General features: G+C 32.5%; 1 protein-coding gene across 2 annotated transcripts; it reads right to left on the reverse strand.

Moving 5' to 3' along the window:
• Positions 1-8,401: 8,401 nt before the first annotated feature.
• LOC143059520 (uncharacterized) lies at positions 8,402-17,353 on the reverse strand. 2 transcript variants are annotated; one of them, XM_076233035.1, is made up of 5 exons: positions 17,008-17,353; positions 15,887-16,113; positions 14,922-15,129; positions 13,018-14,130; positions 8,402-10,732 (listed from the first exon to the last, which is right to left on the reverse strand). In XM_076233035.1, exons 4-5 carry the CDS (start codon positions 13,628-13,630, stop codon positions 9,363-9,365), a joined length of 1,983 nt encoding a protein of 660 aa, XP_076089150.1. In that variant the 5' UTR covers positions 13,631-14,130; positions 14,922-15,129; positions 15,887-16,113; positions 17,008-17,353; the 3' UTR covers positions 8,402-9,362. The 2 variants fall into 2 exon arrangements, with proteins under 2 accessions (XP_076089150.1, XP_076089151.1); XM_076233036.1 differs by having other exon boundaries at positions 9,525-10,732.
• Positions 17,354-24,486: the final 7,133 nt, after the last annotated feature.

Here is a 24,486-nt window from a genome sequence, read left to right on the forward strand (position 1 = left end):
TAGGCAAACTAAAGTTAGAGAACGGAAACGAAAAATTCAGCAATTTTTCCATTTGTAAAGGGTCATAACTTTAGAACGGTTAAAGTGACGCCACCAAAATTCAAAATTGATCTGTGTTTTGTGGTAAAAAGCATTGTGTATAAGTTTCATAACATTTGGTTGAGGCAAACAAAAGTCCAAGAACGGAGCAAAAAAATTCAGCATTTTATCCATTTGTATTTAAAAGAGGCATAGCTCTATAATGGTGAAAGTGATGCCACCAAAATTCAAACTTAGCTGTGTGTTGTGGCAATAATCATTGTGTATGAGTTTCATAACATTTGATTGAATCAAACTAAAGTTATAGAACGGAAATAAGGACGTACGTTCGTACTGGCAAGTTTAATTCTCCCTCTGCGACAGCGGGGGCATACAAATTCATGGCCCCTTTAACATTAAATTTTCCATATCCTGTGTTGGAGCTGATAACGCTTTTATGCCCCCCCCCCCCCCCACTGTAAGTTAGAAGGCTATTGTTTTATATCTGCCCGTCTGTCCTACAGTCTTAATGCTAGGATGTTTTCACTTTCCTTGGTGTTTGCTCATATTCTGAAAGTGTGTATGTACTAGTAGTCAGTGTTTTGATTTTTATAAATACATGCCCTTTTGGAAGACAGTTTAACTTTGTCATTTTTAAAGTATTTACAAGAATAAGTTTGCATAAGAGATGCATAGCCTTTCTGGATAACTCCTGCTACCGTTTGAATGCTAGGAAATATTCACTTTGGTGAATATTTGTACACATATTGTACGTGTACATGTGGTCAAGGTTTCATTTTTTTTTTTAATATTTTCTCTTTTTGAAAATTGTTGAACTTGTAATTTTTTAGAGTGTATACTGTCATAAGAAACGCATAGTCTTTCCGAATAACTCATTCTACAGTTTGAATTCTAGGAAGTTTTCAGTTTTCTATTTGTTTGTACATATATTGAAGGTGTGCATGTTGTCAATGTTTTGATTTGATAAATATATGCTCTTTTGTGAGATATGTCTGTAGTTTAAACTAGCATACATACATATGTAAGTAGTACATAACATTTCCGAAAAATTCTCCTTCAGTGAACTATAGACCTATGTACTCCTATGCACTACTTTGTGTATTTTAAAAGAACATGTGTCATCGTCGGGGGCATCATCTTCGTCTCTGAGACACGATAGTATCTAAACAAAACGTCCTATACATTGACTTTGTTATTTGATTTGAGTGCAGGGGCATCACTTTGTATATTTTATGCTTATAATATGATTTTCCCTAAAAGCAGTATCACCCAGCGACGGATCCTGGATCTTTAAAGGAGGCGTAATAAAGTGAAAACATACAGCCGAGCAAAGCGAATCGATTTTGTTAAACTATTTTATGCAAATTTATTTTATTTCCCAATCAAACTAGGGACGCTGGTCTCCTTTGAATTCGCCACTTCAACACACTGCACAATTATCAAGGAGAAAACGTAGTTGCCTTTTTATTCTTTTTCTTTTTAAAGTGGATGAACTTGAGCGGTAATTCCGGTGTTATGTTGGCACAGAAATCCTGCACACAGTTAATTATATAAATACACAGACATTATTGAGTGCAAAAAAACATTCCTTATCACTTGTTTTTTATATTAATTTCATCCATTAATATTAATGAAAATATTTTTAAGAAAAAAGATAAACGATAAGAAAATGTTTTGTCCTGAAAAAAATATATATCAGTAACAAATCATAAAATTCGAAAATTTGTGTTTACGCATGAGGAAGAATATGTCGAGAGATAATCTGCTATATAGATATAACTGTAATAGAAATATTGATATAATATATAGAAAAAAACTAGACTATACTGCTAACGAATGAATATATCACTACAATATACACAAATGTAATACTTATAACGGTGAGATGTGATTTCCTGTCATTTATTCGGCATCATCCACAAAAGAACTTGTATTAGAAAAAATATATCTATACATTTTATAACCTAATCGCACTTTATTTTGGAACCAACCGATGTGAATGTATTTTAGTACCAGTGACAAATATCCAATATTTAACACAGATTTCAACGTAAATTTTAATTTGTGAATGTATTATTGCACCAGTGACAAATATCACAACTTTAACGCAGATTTCAAAGTTAATTTGAATGTGTGAATGTATTTTAGATTTGCACCAGTAAGAAAATGTTTTTGTAAATGTATTTTTGCACAAGTGACAAATATCACAACTTGAACGTAGAATTCAAAGGGAATTAATTTGTGAAGGTAGGTTTGCATCAGTGACAAATATATATTTATCGCAGATTTCAAAGTAAATTTTAATTTGAGAATGTATTTTAGTGCCAGTGATAAATATCAAAACTTTAACACAGAGTTCAGAGTAAGTTTTTATTTGTGAATGTATTTTTGCACCAGTGACAAATATCACATATTTTTTGCAGATTTCTAAGCAAATTTTAATTGGTGAAATGTATCTTTGCATCATTGACAAATATCACATTTTTAATGGAGATTTCAAAGCAGATTTTAATTAACCAGTGACAAATATCACATATACTTATCGCAGATTTCAAAGTGAATTTTAATTTGTGAATGTAGGTTTGCACCAGCGGTAAATATCATATATTTAACGCAGAGTTCAAAGTTTTTTTTTAATTTGTTATAAATGTATAACAACTTTATACAATACTAAACTGTTTACGGAATATATTCAACAATTTCACAATTTTTACAACTTATGTTTTTAGCAATTTAAAATCATCTTTTTAAAAGAAAAAAACAAATAACAACAACAGGCCGAACGGTTGACTTTTATGTGGATAGTTATCTCATTAGCAATTATAACGATCTCCTCATTTTTATACTGTTGTCGGTAAATGTTTAAGCTATTTATTAAATCTAAAAGATAAGATGCATCGACATGAAAGATGTAAACAATGAAAACTTTATGTTTCTTTTTCTGTTTTCCCTCTTTTGATAATTACATAACGAATACAAATAAAAAAAAACACACATAGACACAAGATAATATACAGGAACACATAAATGTTAGTTTTCTTGTTTGAATTGTTTTACATTGTCATTTCGGGAGCTTTTATAGCTGACTATGCGGTATTGGCTCTGCTCATTGTTGAAGGCCGTACGGTGACCTATATTTGTTAATTTCTGTGTCATCTTGGTCTCTTGTGGAGAGTTGTCTCATTGGCAATCATACCACATCTTTTTTTATATAGTAAAAACTTTTTTGGTCGTCTAATCTACTATAGTTACTAGAAGAGCAAAATCTATCATCAAAAATTTAGATCACGACATTGACCTTGACCGTGACCTCAAATTTCTGCCGGGGGACAAAGGACATCATATCAAAATACCTTTCTGTAAATTACAGCGCATGATTAACATTTATATATTAATATGTCAATAACATAAGGGGATATAACTCTCATATTGCTGTATTACAAAATGTATTTCAGCACAAATTTAACAAAACATTCTAAGGATACAACGAGCAATTTGGAAAAATATTTTTTTTACGGTTGCAAAGGTGAAGTAGAAACAAGAAAAGCGTGAACAGGGAGTTAACTATATCGGGAGGAAGTGTACGGTTACACAGGGTCAATTGCGAAAGCGTCTTCAGTGTTCGATATCATGTACCATTTTTTTTTTCTCGATATCTTGCGAAACTGAAAAAAAACATCTCAGCATACAAAATGTGATCGAAGGAAAATATACAACAAAATCAAAAGGTTTTTCCACCAGAAAGTCGAAAGACATAATTAACTCAAATGCTGAAATATACATGTCATTCAATATGTTCTTTATGTTTTTATGCAATCACTAGTATCCGCTTGTATAAAATACCGCTTTATAAATATTTTGATATGAACGTCACTGATGAGTCTTATGTAGACAAAACGTGCGTCTGGCGTACTAAATTATTATCCTGGTAACTTTGATAACTATTATAACAGAAGTAAGGGTGTATCACTCTCACTGTCTAGTATGTGACCTTTGATAACTATTATAACAGAAGTAAGGGTGTATCACTCTCACTGTCTGGTATGTGACCTTTGATAACTATTATAACAGAAGTAAAGATGTATCACTCTCACTGTCTGGTATGTGACCTTTGATAACTATTATAACAGAAGTAAGGGTGTATCACTCTCACTGTCTAGTATGTGACCTTTGATAACTATTATAACAGAAGTAAGGGTGTATCACTCTCACTGTCTAGTATGTGACCTTTGATAACTATTATAACAGAAGTAAGGGTGTATCACTCTCACTGTCTGGTATGTGACCTTTGATAACTATTATAACAGAAGTAAGGGTGTATCACTCTCACTGTCTGGTATGTGACCTTTGATAACTATTATAACAGAAGTAAGGGTGTATCACTCTCACTGTCTGGTATGTGACCTTTGATAACTATTATAACAGAAGTAAAGATGTATCACTCTCACTGTCTGGTATGTGACCTTTGATAACTATTATAACAGAAGTAAGGGTGTATCACTCTCACTGTCTAGTATGTGACCTTTGATAACTATTATAACAGAAGTAAGGGTGTATCACTCTCACTGTCTAGTATGTGACCTTTGATAACTATTATAACAGAAGTAAGGGTGTATCACTCTCACTGTCTAGTATGTGACCTTTGATAACTATTATAACAGAAGTAAGGGTGTATCACTCTCACTGTCTAGTATGTGACCTTTGATAACTATTATAACAGAAGTAAGGGTGTATCACTCTCACTGTCTGGTATGTGACCTTTGATAACTATTATAACAGAAGTAAAGATGTATCACTCTCACTGTCTGGTATGTGACCTTTGATAACTATTATAACAGAAGTAAGGATGTATCACTCTCACTGTCTAGTATGTGACCTTTGATAACTATTATAACAGAAGTAAGGGTGTATCACTCTCACTGTCTGGTATGTGACCTTTGATAACTATTATAACAGAAGTAAGGGTGTATCACTCTCACTGTCTGGTATGTGACCTTTGATAACTATTATAACAGAAGTAAGGGTGTATCACTCTCACTGTCTGGTATGTGACCTTTGACAACTATTATAACAGAAGTAAGGGTGTATCACTCTCACTGTCTGGTATGTGACCTTTGATAACTATTATAACAGAACTAAGGGTGTATCACTCTCACTGTCTGGTATGTGACCTTTGATAACTATTATAACAGAAGTAAGGGTGTATCACTCTCACTGTCTGATATGTGACCTTTGATAACTATTATAACAGAAGTAAGGGTGTATCACTCTCACTGTCTGGTATGTGACCTTTGATAACTATTATAACAGAAGTAAAGATGTATCACTCTCACTGTCTGGTATGTGACCTTTGATAACTATTATAACAGAAGTAAGGGTGTATCACTCTCACTGTCTAGTATGTGACCTTTGATAACTATTATAACAGAAGTAAGGGTGTATCACTCTCACTGTCTGGTATGTGACCTTTGATAACTATTATAACAGAAGTAAGGGTGTATCATTCTCACTGTCTAGTATGTGACCTTTGATAACTATTATAACAGAAGTAAGGGTGTATCACTCTCACTGTCTGGTATGTGACCTTTGATAACTATTATAACAGAAGTAAGGGTGTATCACTCTCACTGTCTAGTATGTGACCTTTGATAACTATTATAACAGAAGTAAGGGTGTATCACTCTCACTGTCTGGTATGTGACCTTTATAACTATTATAACAGAAGTAAGGGTGTATCACTCTCACTGTCTAGTATGTGACCTTTGATAACTATAATAACAGAAGTAAAGGTGTATCACTCTCACTGTCTGGTATGTGACCTTTGATAACTATTATAACAGAAGTAAGGGTGTATCACTCTCACTGTCTGGTATGTGACCTTTATAACTATTATAACAGAAGTAAGGGTGTATCACTCTCACTGTCTGGTATGTGACCTTTGATAACTATTATAACAGAAGTAAGGGTGTATCACTCTCACTGTCTGGTATGTGACCTTTGATAACTATTATAACAGAAGTAAGGGTGTATCACTCTCACTGTCTGATATGTGACCTTTGATAACTATTATAACAGAAGTAAGGGTGTATCACTCTCACTGTCTGGTATGTGACCTTTGATAACTATTATAACAGAAGTAAAGATGTATCACTCTCACTGTCTGGTATGTGACCTTTGATAACTATTATAACAGAAGTAAGGGTGTATCACTCTCACTGTCTGGTATGTGACCTTTATAACTATTATAACAGAAGTAAGGGTGTATCACTCTCACTGTCTGGTATGTGACCTTTGATAACTATTATAACAGAAGTAAGGGTGTATCACTCTCACTGTCTGGTATGTGACCTTTGATAACTATTATAACAGAAGTAAGGGTGTATCACTCTCACTGTCTGGTATGTGACCTTTGATAACTATTATAACAGAAGTAAGGGTGTATCACTCTCACTGTCTGGTATGTGACCTTTGATAACTATTATAACAGAAGTAAGGGTGTATCACTCTCACTGTCTGGTATGTGACCTTTGATAACTATTATAACAGAAGTAAGGGTGTATCACTCTCACTGACTGGTATGTGACATTTATAACTATTATAACAGAAGTAAGGGTGTATCACTCTCACTGTCTGGTATGTGACCTTTGATAACTATTATAACAGAAGAAAGGGTGTATCACTCTCACTGTCTGGTATGTGACCTTTGATAACTATTATAACAGAAGTAAGGGTGTATCACTCTCACTGTCTGGTATGTGACCTTTATAACTATTATAACAGAAGTAAGGGTGTATCACTCTCACTGTCTGGTATGTGATCTTTGATAACTATAATAACAGAAGTAAGGGTGTATCACTCTCACTGTCTGGTATGTGACTTTTCATAACTATTATAACAGAAGTAAGGGTGTATCACTCTCACTGTCTGGTATGTGACCTTTGATAACTATTATAACAGAAGTAAGGGTGTATCACTCTCACTGTCTGGTAAGTGACCTTTGATAACTATTATAACAGAAGTAAAGATGTATCACTCTCACTCTCTGGTATGTGACCTTTGATAACTATTATAACAGAAGTAAGGGTGTATCACTCTCACTGTCTGGTATGTGACCTTTGATAACTATTATAACAGAAGTAAGGGTGTATCACTCTCACTGTCTGGTATGTGACCTTTGATAACTATTATAACAGAAGAAAGGGTGTATCACTATCACTGTCTAGTATGTGACCTTTGATAACTATTATAACAGAAGTAAGGGTGTATCACTCTCACTGTCTGGTATGTGACCTTTGATAACTATTATAACAGAAGAAAGGGTGTATCACTCTCACTGTCTGGTATGTGACCTTTGATAACTATTATAACAGAAGTAAGGGTGTATCACTCTCACTGTCTGGTATGTGACCTTTATAACTATTATAACAGAAGTAAGGGTGTATCACTCTCACTGTCTGGTATGTGATCTTTGATAACTATAATAACAGAAGTAAGGGTGTATCACTCTCACTGTCTGGTATGTGACCTTTGATAACTATTATAACAGAAGTAAGGGTGTATCACTCTCACTGTCTAGTATGTGACCTTTGATAGCTATTATAACAGAAGTAAGGGTGTATCACTCTCACTGTCTGGTATGTGACCTTTGATAACTATTATAACAGAAGTAAGGGTGTATCACTCTCACTGTCTAGTATGTGACCTTTGATAACTATTATAACAGAAGTAAGGGTGTATCACTCTCACTGTCTGGTATGTGACCTTTGATAACTATTATAACAGAAGTAAGGGTGTATCACTCTCACTGTCTGGTATGTGACCTTTGATAACTATTATAACAGAAGTAAGGGTGTATCACTCTCACTGTCTAGTATGTGACCTTTGATAACTATTATAACAGAAGTAAGGGTGTATCACTCTCACTGTCTGGTATGTGACCTTTGATAACTATTATAACAGAAGTAAAGATGTATCACTCTCACTGTCTGGTATGTGACCTTTGATAACTATTATAACAGAAGTAAGGGTGTATCACTCTCACTGTCTAGTATGTGACCTTTGATAACTATTATAACAGAAGTAAGGGTGTATCACTCTCACTGTCTAGTATGTGACCTTTGATAACTATTATAACAGAAGTAAGGGTGTATCACTCTCACTGTCTGGTATGTGACCTTTGATAACTATTATAACAGAAGTAAGGGTGTATCACTCTCACTGACTGGTATGTGACATTTATAACTATTATAACAGAAGTAAGGGTGTATCACTCTTACTGTCTGGTATGTGACCTTTTATAACTATTATAACAGAGGTAAAGATGCATCACTCTCACTGTCTGGTATGTGTTATACAGTCATACATTTATTTCTGAAGCAGTTTGTAGAGTAATAAGAAAACATCTTGTTATGAAAGCTGATTTAAGTCTGTTTGTGTATTCTCTCTTCTATCATCTGCGTTATAATAAAGGTTAGTTTTGAGCGCTATAAAAGAGTAATAATGTTTTTGCACTTTCACTAGTTGTGTAATGTAAAGGGGTTCTACCGAGAGTATCACGGACCTTTACGTCAGCTTTATGCTGATGCATCAGAGTTAGTATCTCGGTATTATTGTTGATAGCTGCTAGATGGACAGCAGTTAACCCGTATTTGTCAGCTATGCTTACTGTAGGTGTCGGCTTTCTCCACACACATTCTCTTTGATCAACTTGCAAACAGTCAGGATAAGACTCATCTTTCTGGGTCAATTCGTCATGGAATAAAATCTTAACAGCTTCTAAATTATTTAATAATACAGCGTAATGGAGGACAGTCCATCCGCTCTTTGTTTTATTATCAATAATATCGGATGAAATATTTGATCTCAAAATATGTAGATCGTTATGTCGGACTGCTTTATGAAGTTTGGTCTGGTTTAAATCATATTTAAGAATTAAAAGGGTTAAATGGTAATTGTTTGAAGTGACTAAAATTGGAATCTTCATGTCAAACCATCCTCGAAGATTTACACGTGCTCCATTGCGTAAAAGCAAGCGTGCAATATCACAGCGACCTAATTTAACTGCTATAAATAAAGGTGTTTCCCAAAACTCGGAAAAACAGTTAACGTCTGCTCCAGTACGAATTAATTCTTTTACAATACCTAAGCTACCACCCAGGACAGCCAGAGGAAGGAATGACTTAGACATATAACCTCTACCGAGAATACATTTCTGTTCTGAGGTTGTAATCGAGCTCCAAGCAAATTGAAATAATTCATAACAGCCGAAGGCAACTATCCAGTCCATTAGTGTACTTCTGTTTACTTTAGCCACTATAACTCGACTAATGGCATCTTTTTTTATCACGAAATTCATCAATGGATACAGTCTTAAAAAACTCCTGAAAAATAGACGGATGGAAGCTATTTCTCCGCTCCGAACTAATTTTAGAAAAGGGTTTTTTGGATCCAAGTGTGCTCTTGTTTTTTTCTAAATGGGTTCCAAACGCATGGACAAAGTTTTTATTCTTTAAAAGTTGACTCATCAACAAATTTGAAAATCTGCCATTGTTTATTTCAGCCCACAACCTATTATACAACGGTCTAAGATGGTCCTCGTTCAATTCATCTTCCTGAATTATCACAATATTTTCACCAACACTTTCATTTTTGTTTTCATCAGAATAAATTCTTACTCGATCTCTTATAAACAAAATATTACAGTCTGAAAACATTTCTTTGGGATTCATAGTACAGAAATGCCAACTTACGGTCTCTTCAAGAACATCGTGAATAAGTCGGAAACTATTACTGTCCATTGTGAAATACGATCCTAAAACAGAAAGTGCACTATCACCAAGTTCTCTCTTAGACATATTTCTTGGAAGTCCACAAGTCTGCATTATTTTGTTTATTTTCTTATCACATTCACCTGAGTCAATGTCAAACATGTTTCTGCTAAGTGAACCGTTAAACATCATACACAGCACCAACACGCAATATATCTGTTTATTTTCATTACTCATCTTGTTCAGCTCCTCATTTAAAAGTGATAATGGCTGCCTAAAAAATGCAATTCTTTTTCTGAATCTGTCTTCATTACTTGAAACTAATTTGCATATAAGAGGAAACAAATTATTCGTTTCACACATTATATCTACCTCCTCCTTTTCAACTGTTTCCTCTAGCTTACGTCTCCGAAGGTGTTTTAATAATATGTTTTGCTTTTCTACTTTTGAAAGAGCATAAGGCTCACACTCTAAATTTATGACTTCTTTGTTTAAAATTGTGGAAGCTTTTTTAAATCTTGTATGGAGTGCTATTTGTAATCTCATTGTGCACATTATTTTCTTTGAACCTATACCCGTGTCTTCAAAGTAGGTTACTAGTTTGTCGTTGATTTTTTCCCAAGTGTCCAACATTGTCGGACTTAAGTTGTATTTACCAAGAACATCATCAATAAGAAACACTTGTTTATTCTGTGTTGTGTATTTGAGTATATCCTCTGGTGACTCTACGGGAATAATTTCAAATCCCTCTTGTATGAATTTTAATGCGATATGTCGAATAATTGCAGTCTTTCCTAATCCTGAAGTTGATGTCACCACAACACAGCTACAATCCTTTATTTTTTCATAAACAAGTTCTGATCTCTGTGTCTCATAAAAAGTTTCATCATCTTCTATCCATGTTTCAACCAAAGTTGCATTTGCATCTGTAAAAATCATATATTGACTAACTAAGTTGTACCTCCGAATACGGATTGCTTTCATATTATCAAGCTTTAATTTATTTGACACAATACGCAATAACTATTAGGTCTGAGACCACAAAAATTTTAATGCCTCAAATTGCAAGTAGGGGGGTGAAATTACACTGTTAAAAAATTTGGGTCCAGAATTTTAAAGGAAAGTAGTGATTTGGTCCAGCTGAAAAAGGTTGAAAATTAGCACTTCGGAAGCTGTCAAAAGATTTCAAGACGCCCTAAACATAAAATTGTCCATATTTTGAGTTAGAGCCAATGAAGTTTTCTATAATTTTGATATAATTTGTCCCAAAAGTAGTACAACACATTGTAAAAATTTAATTGAGAAAGCGCAGGTGGGATTTTTTAAATATTCATTTATGTTCTAAAAGAAATGCACTACGAAATAATTGTGGTCTCGGACCTAACTATGCACATTTTTAAAGTTAGTTGTTCCTAACATCCTGATCGTGTTGAAGTTTTAAATATTTCGATATAGAAGTATATTCAAGTAAAAAATGGTAATCCTAAATTTGGTTATGCAATGTATTTCCCATTTTCAAGGGCAAATCTCTGGTTAACAAATTTGAAAAAATTAAAATCGTCCGCGATGCATAATAATGACTAGTTAATAGCTTTTTTGACGCAGCTTGATACTTATCATATACCGAACCATGAACAGATGGGACAGGTATGGACACAACATTCAAGATTGATTAAGCTTTGAATTTGGATTGTGCATATTTGACACAGCATATATGTTTCATGTGGTCATAGAACTGAAAATTTTAAATTGAACTTTTATTAAATACGATCCAATATCCAAAAAATAATTACAAGTCATGGTTCGAATAGGCATATCAGAATATATTTTTTTTTATGAAATCAAACAAAATTTAATTGTGGACATTTTAACCTCAATGTAAAATCCAAAATGTAAATACACGTTTAGATTAAGCATATTAATGAACCCATGTGTTAAATTTTGGTTACAATATAGCAAAATTTCACATTTTGTACCCCGATTTGACTAAACTTAAAAATTGGCCTCATAAAAAAAAGGAAACATGATAAGATTCAACATATAAAAGAACTCCTTGCATTTATTTTTTGTTAAAACCAAACTAAGTTTATTATAATAAGTTTAAACACTTTGTACCTTAATGTGAACCAATTTAAAAACCAGTTCTAAAATCGAAAATCTAAACACACCGTTAGATTCCATTTATCAAAGAACCATGTGAAAATCTAAATAATGTTTAATTTTGGTCCTTTTTTACCTTAATATTGACTAACTCGACAACGTGCCTCAAATTGAAATGTCTAAGTTAATTGTAAGAAAAGTTATATCAAAGATCCCAAAGATGTCAATTTTAAATGAAATAAAAAAAGAATAATTTTGAACCTTTTAGACCTCAATGTAGACTAATTAAAATATCGGGCTTACATAAGTATTTATATACAAGAAGATTAAATTCCGCTTCATAAAGTATATTAGATAAAGAATTTGAATTTAGACCGCACTGAAATTAGTAAAACAATATGCGATTTCTGGAAAGTATTATACAAGTATTGCTTTTCCATAATCGTTAGGACCATAACCCCCAAAGGTAAAAAAAAGTTATTTGAAAATATTCGATAAAATTGATTTATTTATCCGTCATACCTTTGTTATTTAAGAAAGTGACCTATAAACCCAAAGGGTCGGGAGTTTTAATTTGTTTTTTTAGTTCACTGCATTCTATAATCATTTGTAAAAAAACATGTCCCTATACGAAATAATTTATATATGGTTACTTAGTTAAACCCAAGTTATTATTTTAAAACAAGAATAATGGTTAATTTGGAATTTTTATAGCCCCTAATTAAAAAAACCCAGCTAAGACAATACACCACACACTATTCAGTTTGTGGTATGTAACCTTGTGATACAATTTCCTAGAGATCCACACATTTATTCTTTAGTTTTTTTCTAGAAACCAAATGAGTGTAAACGACGAGGACGACGATGATAACGTCACAACAGTATACGGAAATTTTTGCGTTTGTATAAAAATATATCCAAAATAATGCTTATTTTGTCAAGGTTAAATTGAATATTTAACGAACAAGTTAGCATGAGCCGACGTTAAGGTGCTTTCTGCTTTACGATTGGAAATTAATGTGAAGTTAAAAAACAAATAATTTATTACACTGTAACCCGACCAGCGATTAGACAATTCAAACTGGTTTTATTGATAAATATTGAAACAAACCTGCGATGTTTTTAAAAAAATTTCCTTTCAACGCAACAGTGCTAACATGCTCTATCTGATCTTTTTCCTTTTCACTATCCTGGTATACGTGTTGCCGATGTTTCTGTTCAGCGTTTTCTAAAGCTTTTTCAAATATTCCTTTGGGATTCATAGTACAGAACTGCCAACCGACAGTTTGTTCAATAACATTGTGAATTTGCTCGAAATTGTTACTGTCTTTTCTGAAATAAGATCTTAAGGCAGAAAGGGCGCCATTCTCAAGTTCAATCTTAGAAATGTTTCTTTGAAGTCCGCAAGTTTGCGTCATTTTGTATATTTTCTTATCACATTCATCAGAGTCAATGTCAAACATATTTCTACTAAATGAGCCGTTAAACATCATACATAGCAGCAAAATACAATATAAGTTCTTATTTTCATTACTCATTTTATCAAGTTCCTCATCTAAAAGTGATAATGGTTGCTTAAAGAATGTTGTTCTTTTTCTGAATCTTTCCTCATTGTTTACAACTAATTTGCAAAGAAGAGGAAATGCATAATTCGTTTTACACATTAAATCAACTTCCTCTGTTTCAATTTCAGTTTCTAAATGACTTCTCATCAGGTGTTTCATTAATATTTTCTGCTTCTCTTCTTTTGAAAGACTTGTAGTCTCTTGTTCTAAATTTATGACTACTTTGTTTAAAATTGTGGTTGCATTTTTAAATCTCTGATGAAGTGATATATTTAATCTTAGTGTACACAATAGTTTTGTTGAACCGTGTCCTGTTTCTATGCTGCTTATTAACTTTTCGTTGATTCTTTCCCAGGTATCCAACAGTGTCAGATCCAAATCATATTTACCAAGGACATCATCGATAAGAAACACTTGTTTTTCATTTGTTTTGTATTTGATTATGTCCTCTGGTGACTCTACGGAAATTATTTCAAATCCTTTCAGTTTATATTGTATTGCGACATGTCGGATGGTGGCGGTCTTTCCAAATCCTAAATTTCATGTCACCAAAATACAGCTACAATCTTCCATTTGATCATAAACAAGCTCAGATCCCTTTGTCTCATGAAAATATTCATCATCTTTCATCCATGTTTCAACCAAAGTTGCATTCTCCTCTGTAAAAGTAAATATACAGTCATTTAGATGCATTTGGTACTGACATATTGAGCAAAATCTTTAAATAAGCTTATTTTAACGTTAATAAGATTATAAATTATCTTTCATAATGGAAAACAAATCTGTAGTTAAAATGTTTGTTTGTTCTTGGAAGTTGAAATGTCAAATAGTTTAATTTGCTGTATTCTCAAGTTATTAATACAAGGGGCATTATCTATATACAAAATGATCAATTTCAACATTTTTTTACTTCGGGCACATCGTTGACAAGATAATCGACTGCCATACTAGTGAGATGTTAAGCTAGTTATTAGATCAGGTTTAATCCAGCATTCTCTACCTAAGAAAATGCCTATATCAAGTAAGGAATATGCCAGTTGTTCGACGTTTTTGAGCTTTTGATTTTGCCATTTGATAACGGACTTTCCGTATTGAATTTTCCTCGCAGTTCAGTATTTTTATTGTTTTTTTACTTTTTAGTAATGATTAACTACATGTACATTTCAGAACTAAGTCATACTTGAGTTACTGATAAACTTGAGAATGGAAATGGGGAATGTGTCAAAGAGACAACAACCCGACCATAGAGTACACAACATCAGAAGGTCACCTTCAGGCGCAAAAATGTGGCGGGGTTAAACTGAACATACAACTGACCATGAACACATTTTTTGTATTTTCCGTTTTCTTTTTATAAACGCAATATCGATTTATAGAACTGTATGCAACTGTAACTCGACCTGCGTTAAGTGACTTCAAAATGTTAATATTGTAAAACTCTGACACAAACCTGCGATGTGAATCGGAAGATTGCCTTTCCTGTAATGGGAGAAATCACTTTCTATTTGTTCTTTTTCCTTGCCACGATCCAGATACACTTTTTTAAGTTGCTCCAGGTCATCTTTAGCTAATAATTTTGCTTGGTCTCCATCAAGATCGTAGTTCAATATTTCAATTACTTCGTTTGGTCTTTGACCATTATTTAAAATTTGCAACGCCTAAAATGAGAACGGTACATGGTATACGCGTACTTGATGAGGATGATGAAAAATACCTAATGGGTCATATCCTTCTAAACATTTATCAGATTTTATGTTTTTATTTTGAAAAAAATCACATAATTCATGTTATCACTTTTATCGTTTGTAGAAGTTGAAAAGAAGTAAATTAAAATGAATCAAATATTGAGGTTTATGACGCTCTTGTTTGAAGTGCATTTACAAGGGTATACATTTCACAAAATATCGTCTGTTTTTAAGAATCTATCCGCTCACGAATACTTCTCGCAGTGTTTCTATAGTCACAAGCCGTAGCTGAGACCATGATAGTACACCTGTCATTGTCCGAAGATGCGAATTAATCTTAAACTACTGGTACATTAATAGAAGCTGATGAGCTTCATGCTGTTACATATGCAATGCAATGTATGACATTGGACATATAAACAAGCATTCAATTGTGGTGAAGAAAACATTTGTCTAACAATAAATTTTAAACTTTTCCTACCGTATTCATTATATATATGCAAGCCATCTTTCGGTAGTTTTGTGATACTATTTTGTTTGAGACATTTTTTATTGTTTCATGTCGGGAATATCGTTAAACAATAATAAAACATGTGCTTTGGATGTTACTTCATATATTACAATGAAGATTTTCTGAACCAAACAAGTACGTGTTCTTTGGTTATTACAATTACGATGAGGAATATCTAAACAAAATGAATATGCATTTGCTTTGACTAAAATAACGTACCGTCTCAACCATAGTTAATTTGTCTTGGAATTCATTGTTATCAAATGAAGTAACTGTTGTATGAGCCAACTGGTTTCTGTACCACTTCAGGGTAGCAAGGGCCGCTCCCGGTAACGTATCATTCGGATGCGGAAGTCGATCCCATCCATTCGTAGGTGCAGGTAAACCTCCTATATTACGTAACAGACATATCATCATTGTCAGATCAAAGTCCTTGGAAGAAGTTGCTAGAAAAAAGGATAGAAAGTGGACGGGTCAATTTCAGAGAAATTATTTGACACTTCTGATTATTTTCGAGAAAAAACTTTAATCTTTTAAAAACAATTAACGTATCAAACTATAAGATGTAGAGTTGAAACGTTATTTCGTATTTCGGCGTTAGCAGTATATGTAAGTTAAGTTGGATTAATACTGTAATATTAAATAATTTGACAAATTCAGAATATTTATTTGGAAAAAAAGGATTGATATTCCAAACCAAACAAAAGTTATATCCGAATATCTACCATCTTTCTGATGCAAAGTCATTCATTCAGATTATAGGTATATAAACTCATAGATACCGTCTACAAAAGCCTCATCAGTAACGCTCGATTGAAAAAAAACTAAGAGACCAATTAAAGTACGAAGTTTGAGTGAATTCAGGACCGAAAATTCCTACAGCTAAGGTAGTTATCTAATTTTGAGGCAGGAAAGCCTTGGTATTTCCAAAATGCCGAGTTTTGGTTTACAGTTAATTTATATGTATGACCATACTAATGATAATTCATGTCAACATATAGCTTTTATAATGATATGATGTGTGCACATTGTTGAAAGTACTTATTCGGTAACCTTTTACATTGTAGCGTTTACATTTTCTTATGAGCTGTTTGGTTGATTGTTGTCTCATTGGCAATCATACTACTTTTTTCTTTTTTTTTCCTAACGTAACAATGTCTTTCTTTCTATATTTTTTTTATTAGAAGAGCATTATTTTTTCACACATACGATCAACAAAGAATCTTTACATGGTTCAATAACAAGTGCTATTTGTCACATTCATTAGTTTGGCCTACTAAATTTTTTTTGAAAGAATGAGAGTGCATCAGGAAATTATAAACTTTATTATTAATGTATACCTGTTGATCCGACTCCAGCAGTCATAGGTGGAAGATATGATGGCCATATAGTACCAGGGACACCCCTTAGAATTTCTAGTTGGGCTGCATTGATTCTTCTGGATTTGTTTAATTTCATGATGGCATTCATATTATTGTTAATAGTTAAAGCTAAGTGTGCCGGTGGAAATTTGACATCAAAGTATCGCCTTGCAATATCAGGAGATACTTTAAAGTTAAGTAAGAAAAATCTGGTGAAGTTTTTCTCTTCTTCTGTAAGTTGTGAAATTGACGTCATTATAAAACGTGGATACCTCTGACGTATAAAAAATACTCAGCAATGAACTTTGTAATCTTGGCTAGCATTAATCACCTGTTATAAGAATAAACTGTGTTTAATTGTTTTATTATACCCTGCTCAAGATGATGATATCATATTTTTTATAATACTAGTATGTATATACTTTCACATAAAAGTGCTTTGGAAATTGGCTGAAAGGAAAAAATACAACAATTTTAGAATTTTCTAGTGGATGTCAGCATGTCTTTTTTGGGTCCAAGATATCATATGTTTTTTATATTCAGATTGTCTAACAAAGATATTAGTAGAGAAAATAGCTGATTGTGAATTAATATAAACATTATTTCATAAACAATCGACTACGACTGATTTTGCTATTTGATAATGGACTTTCCGTTTTGTTTCAGTAATTCTGTATACTGTAAACCAACTTATTTTTTTTTAACTTTGTATTATGCATGTGAACTTCTAGACTTCACAGTATAGTAAAAGTGCAGAAGCAGACATTTATTCAAAAAATGTCTAAGGGACATAATTTTGCAAAATATCATAGCCGAACGTCGTGAAGGACGTTTTATCCGAACTGGCCTTTTTTTCCGATTTTAGCCCCCCACATACCCCCCCCCCCCCCCAAATAATCTTGAAATGAACACATAATAAACTACGTTGTTCATTACCACTTTGTGGAACAATATTCATGGATTTTATCTAAAAGAAGAAAACGCGACACCCAATTTCAACTTTATTCATTTATCATGAGTATAGATATATAGCATTCAGAAAATTAGTTTATACATAATAACAAAATTCTTCAAACAATTGACCAAAGAATGCCTTTTAAAAAGTAAGTTATCTCCCTTTGTATAGAAATATGGTTTAACATACAAAATGAAGTACTCTAACATGAGATATGGACCATGATAACTCTGGACTTAATCATCAGACCCGAATAAAATTCAAATTTGATTTATAACTTGTCATGACTAATTTGCCGGTTGGACAGTCGGACGGACGGACGGACGTAGTGCAAACTTAAAGCCCCCTTCGACTTCTCTGTAATTTGTTTTGAAAGTTGTTAGCCAAATATTCTTAATATATTTTCTGGCATGCACATTTTAGTATGTATAAACGACATTTTTATTTCATAATCCAACTACGTTTCTTACCTCCATACTTTATCGAACCATAATACTTTAACGTATGGAGTCACTTTACTTTAGTGCATACCATCGGACTTTAGCGTGATTATCGTACATTAGCGTCCCCTTCGCACTTTAGAGTCCTACATATTATATATTTATCAATACAAAAATTTAAAAAATGTAAAAAAAAGGTAAAGACATATATTATTAAAAATGCTACATGGCTGGACTAATTAATGAATAATGGGTCACGCAGGTGCCATCTAATCCACTGGCATATGTAGATATTGATGCATATGTAGACATTGATGCTTCATATGTGTTTTACACACTTTAAGAACTATCTGTGTTTCACAAAACGTCACCTTCGAAAGGGAAAAAAAGCAATAGTCATGCTAGTTAACTTAACATTTTAAAATCAATGCAATAATGCTTTTCGTAAATTAATCTTTTTCGATCACATTTATAAAATTTTAGAAATATTTAGTTAGAACAGATATACATTTAGAATTTCCCCTTTATCATGTGTATAGTGAGTTCTAAGACCGCCGTCCGGTGGGATTCTTGAACAGGACATTTAGCATTGCTTAACTCTTTTCTGTTGTGTATTTTTCATGAGGAAAACCAGTATTGGTGATAAACCTTTTTTTAATAAATATTTGTAACTGGTACTAAACGACCAGCCATTTTATACTTCTGAATCATGGTGTTGTACATTTTGATTGGTTAACGCACGTCGTTACAAAACCCATAGCCCCTGGGTGTTGCTAACCCATATCCTCGGACGTTGCTAACCATTATCCCGGGGAACTTCATGCAAGTTTTCCTTAGTTCCATGATTACTCCTTGTAAAATATTGAATTCTGTAGATTATCCATAATGTTTAGAATTAAATATTCAACTCATTAACGATTTTTTCCTATTATATGCCAATCATTTACACTCATTTCTTTAAATGCATCACTTGACTGCCACATTTTCAAGGAATTGGACTACTGACCTAGCTATGCAAATGACCCACGTTGACGTCATACCATCTATGACGTAACTCTCACAACATTGAGCGCCAAATTTGACTCAATCCAGTTTCTTTGTCTCCGTATTGAAAACGTCTTATACTTGACTACCTGTAGGGTTCTATCAAAGGTAGTACCCTACACCCCGTAAAAAATATGTAAAATTTCCAAATTTCCATAACACTTTTTTAGATAATAAAAAAACGTTACACTTTGTACCCGAATTTTCATAATACTCGCTCGATTCGGACTAAGACCGGGGATAAATTTGTTATCTACGTTCATATCCGTAGATATGGATATTTTAACACCCTTCAGTACCCTGTACACCCTTCGGCTACGCCTCATGGTGTACTGGGGTACTTCAGGGTGTTAAAATATCCATATCTACGGATATGAACGTAGATAACTTATAATATGCTTATACTGTAAAAAATAATGTCTAGCAAATATTAAGAAACATAGGCCATATAAAAGTGATGGGTTGAGAACATTAGTTCTTAAGAGCAAAAGGCCCTATACATTTTAAAATAAAAGAATACAGACCCTAATATTTTATATGTTTCTCTGTGTATTGAGTATACTAATCTATGTCGAACAGTTGAATAAGAAAATGCAAACCAAAAATATTTACTTACCTATATCTATCTTATCATTTCAATCAGTATTAAAAGAAGTAAATATATATGAACTAGTTTCTCATTAATATGATAAATATCACTTATCGAAACAAAAAATACATAATCTTCACGTTTAACCAAAATCCCTAATTGTTCAAAGTTTCTCGTGTTTACATGAATTAACAGTTTCAACTATACATATCAGGATATTCCTCCTTAAAATCACACTCATTCTGAACTCTAAACTTAATATCAACAAACTTCACATAGTTTAACCTATTTAAAATTTCCATCTTCACTACCAAATAATTTGTGTAAAATAATACGACATCTCCTTATAATACACATATTGATTTTTTTAATGTAAATATGCGACACAATAGTTGTTATCAACAGCCTTTTAGATGGTATACTTTTAAAACTACAGAAAATGAATCCATTTTCTAAACATGTGTAATATGTGTGCGTTATCATACACATCAGTACTGAATCAATAGGAAACAAGTAATAGCTTTTCTAAAAATAAAAGCTTGCCATTTTATTGATTTACATTTTCCTCGTCCTGCCATGAATAAAATGTTCAAGATGAAGAAATATATGAATGTTTATAACTTTATGAACAATGTAATTTTTCATTTGAAAATAAACATTTAGTTTTTGTTCAAAATGCATTGTGTTTGTGAATAAATGTGTTGATGTCCACCATCGGTTCTTTTTTTTTTAAATTTCTGTTTTTTAAAAACCATTAAATTATCAAAAAAGGGCATATAGTACGTGAACAATATTTGCAGAACAATAGTATATGCAATGTAATTCATACTATAGACATGCACACCAAACATATCATTTAACATATTATATTTATATTAATATTATTTTTACATTGACCAAAGTGCAACAAGCAGGTAAGCGTATTTTGACTATTAAACAAAAGAAAGCATAAGTAGTTTGCAAAATATACAGAAACGTACACCTTTAACTCTGAAGTAAAGCTACGAGCAGCCAGTAATAATCCGTAAAAGGATTCGTCAACATTCTGTCCAAGTTGTAAATGGTAAAAATGGCCAAACAAAAAAAAATATACTTATTGTACTCCTAACTCATAGAAACCTCCTTTAGTACGCGAACATGGGTTTAAATAATATACAATTCTACCTGAAGATATTTATTTTTTTTATTTCTGAAACAAGTTTTAAAAGGGCATTACTTCAGTAAGTTTTGACATTTTGATACGGTCCCTATATTTTAATAGTCAGTGTAGGTATCGGTATCTTTGTAAATGTCTGTGTAGACGACTGTTTGAAAATGTCCATTTGAAACCTGGACAATACATTTGTATTCGGGTGGAACATTTGCGTATATACGCATATGATCATGATCATACGCGCATGGTCCAAAACTCATATGGTCTGAAACACATACATATTTATATACATAAACGTCATTGTTGTTTCGTGTGAAAGTGGTCAATAAATTTGTTTATTATTGAGTTTTACAAGTAAATACATTATTACTAGATTAAACCAGTACCTGTGTGTAAATATTCATCCTGTCCGTTAAGAAAAAATGCATTTTAGTCCTTTTTACCTAAACTAAATCATTTTCGAATACATAATGAATAAAAATATAAAAACTTGAACATTCGAAAGGAGAAAACGCTGAGGGAGGGGAGTGCATTTACTTTGCAATAATGGATGTGCGCTTAAGAATGTCACCTTTTCAAGCGTTATCATATATAATAAGATAGAAAATGATTACACGGTTGTTAATTGTATCATTAGTATATGAAACTAATCAGATTAATTTCTTTATCCATTTATTCCATTTATTGTCATGAAATATGTTACAGGCATTTTCTATATTTAGGGATTTTGTAAAATGACTGAATTTTTAAGCGTCTTTTGATATGCATAAAGTTGACAGGCATTTTAAAAAAAGGCCTAAACAACCAAGTCATTTTGTAAAGTGCCTGAACTTTTTATTGAAAATTCAACAAAATGGCTGTTCAGTTTCAGGCAAATTGTTTAAATACTACGTGGACTTTACACCAGGAATCAGTTTTAACTGTCTTACAGTAACTTAATTGCTATTGAATCTGTAAATTTTGATAATGAAATATCCTTAAGAAAAGCTGTCAGTAAAGATTTTTTTGTGATGGCCAGAGCTACACAAAATGTGGTTGTAGTGTTGGTGGTAAGACTAGATGTAACACTAAACTTTCAAAAGCTTTTTCAAAAAATAATCTATTACAACAATAAACTTTAACTGTTTAAATTGCATGCTATATTCAATGATTTTTCCAGTTCCTCAATTTTGGGTACTTTCCATTCAGTTTTATAGACTTTTATGTATTTTGTAAAATTCCTTACATTTGTTTCCATAAATTTAGAAAATGCCTTTCAACCTGTTAGTCAAAGACTTTTTGTTAAAATATATTTTTTCACTCCTTTTGGTCTTTTGGAAAATGTTTGTTTGTGCTGTATTTAGACTACTCTCTACAACGAAATTTGTTACATGCACATGTATAAAAATTGCAGTTTTTATCCAACGCAATCATAGTTTTGAACGTTGTTTTCAATTTAGATTTTTATATTTATTTCGTTTGGGCTTGTACTATACATTCCCTCCGGTTTATATAGTCAGTACATCCTATTTTAACCCTTCACAATTCAAGAGTCTATTCTAAATTGAGGTAATTAAAATGGCCTACAAATACTTATCGATCTCTAACATCACTGGAGAGACTTTAATTGTCAAAGACGCATATGGTGTAAAAAATTTAGCACCTCATGTTGTGGTTTATCATCTTTGCCGCAAGTTTATAGTTTCTACTTGGTATTAAATCAATATAGATTTGTTACACCTTGTGATCAATTTATTTGGCAATGGCAGGCAGCAGGGTTTAAGAATATCAGTTGTTCAACCCGTTAGTCAAATGAGTTTTGTTAAATTATATTTTTGCACTCTTTTGGTCTTTTTGAACATTTTTGTGCTGTATTTAGACCCCTCTACAACGAAATTTGTTACATGCACACGTATAAAAATTGCGGTTCTTATTCAACGCAATCAAAGGTTGCAACGCCTCTCCGTAGATAAAAACAGGACAACTGGATTAGCCAATTGGGAACTGCGACACCATATGGTTGCAATGGCAAAATTGATGGTATAGGTATTCTATCTAGTCCTTGATGTAGCTCGATGAATGTGATGAATATTTTTAAATATACTCCTCGACGTAGACGTGTTACTGTATATAACAATTTAAGATGATGACATTTCCTATTCTATTGCAACTAATTGCTCTTTTTAGAACAAGAGAAAAGATAAATAAATTAAATTTATTTTCGACTGATGAGCTTGAATATTCTTTTTGGTATCATCAGCCTTTCTATTATTGTTTCTACGTAAATCACATGTACAAGTTTCATATCTCGAAGCTCACGCTCATACGTCCTATATGTGAAGCTACATATAATACCTTAACATCGATGTTTACACATATAAAGTTACATTTCAATACTTTCATTTTTAACAGAGGTAAGACAGTTTTATGTTCTTTTTAATGATTAACAGGTTTGTTTGCTTTTTGCCTTGCATGTTTGTCCCTAATAATTTTATTAATTATGTATTTGCATTCAGGTATCGCAGATCAAAATTTATTCGTTCGGAATGTGTTAATTTACGTTTTTTGATTGAGTTAAGCCTTCCAATTGATATTTTATCGTGTGTTTTTCTATGTTGTGATGTTATACTATTCTTTTAGAAAACGGGAGAAGGTTTGGTACATTAAGACGTTTAATCCCGCTGCAAATGTTTGAACTTTTGATGAGGTATGTCCAAGACACGATGTTGTGTCGATATCGATACACGACTTTTCGTATGTATGTTGTTATATCCACATGACCTAAATCCTCTGTCTTGAATGTTAATATCGAATCGATATCGACAAACATTCCATATCCCTAAACCTCTGTCTTTGTTATCGATATCAACGAAATCGACGATATCGAATCAATAACACCAAACATCCTATAACATGAACAACAGCCTGAAACCTCTGTCTTGGTTGTCGACATCGACGATATCGAATCGATATCGACAAACATCCCGTAACTAAAACAACGACCTGAAAAATCTGTCTTGGTTGTCGATATCTACGATATCGACGATATCGAATCGAAATCGACAAACATCCCAAAGCTTTTTTTCATTTAACAATATGTGATATATACAATGAAGATAAAATGATGAAAAACGCTAAACGATCAAAGTAAATTTGAAATATTAGAAAATAAATTGACAATTTGACACATGATGTTGTTTCATGTATATTTCTATGTTAATAATCAAGTAATAAAACTACATCGTATAATATATTTACACTATGAAGATCTTCATTTGACAACGCATGAGAGTAATTT

Source organism: Mytilus galloprovincialis, chromosome 14 (assembly GCF_965363235.1).
Source record: "Mytilus galloprovincialis chromosome 14, xbMytGall1.hap1.1, whole genome shotgun sequence".
NCBI classification, from domain to species: Eukaryota; Metazoa; Mollusca; class Bivalvia; order Mytilida; family Mytilidae; genus Mytilus; species Mytilus galloprovincialis.

What these genes read in the sequence shown, in the direction of transcription:
- LOC143059520 (XM_076233035.1), bottom strand. Translation starts at nt 13,630, where the DNA reads ATGAAACACCTGATGAGAAGTCATTTAGAAACTGAAATTGAAACAGAG. An exon ending in TTTTTTTAAAAACATCGCAG is followed by an intron (nt 10,733 to 13,017) that starts GTTTGTTTCAAT and finishes TGATTTTTACAG; the next exon opens with ATGCAAATGCAACTTTGGTT.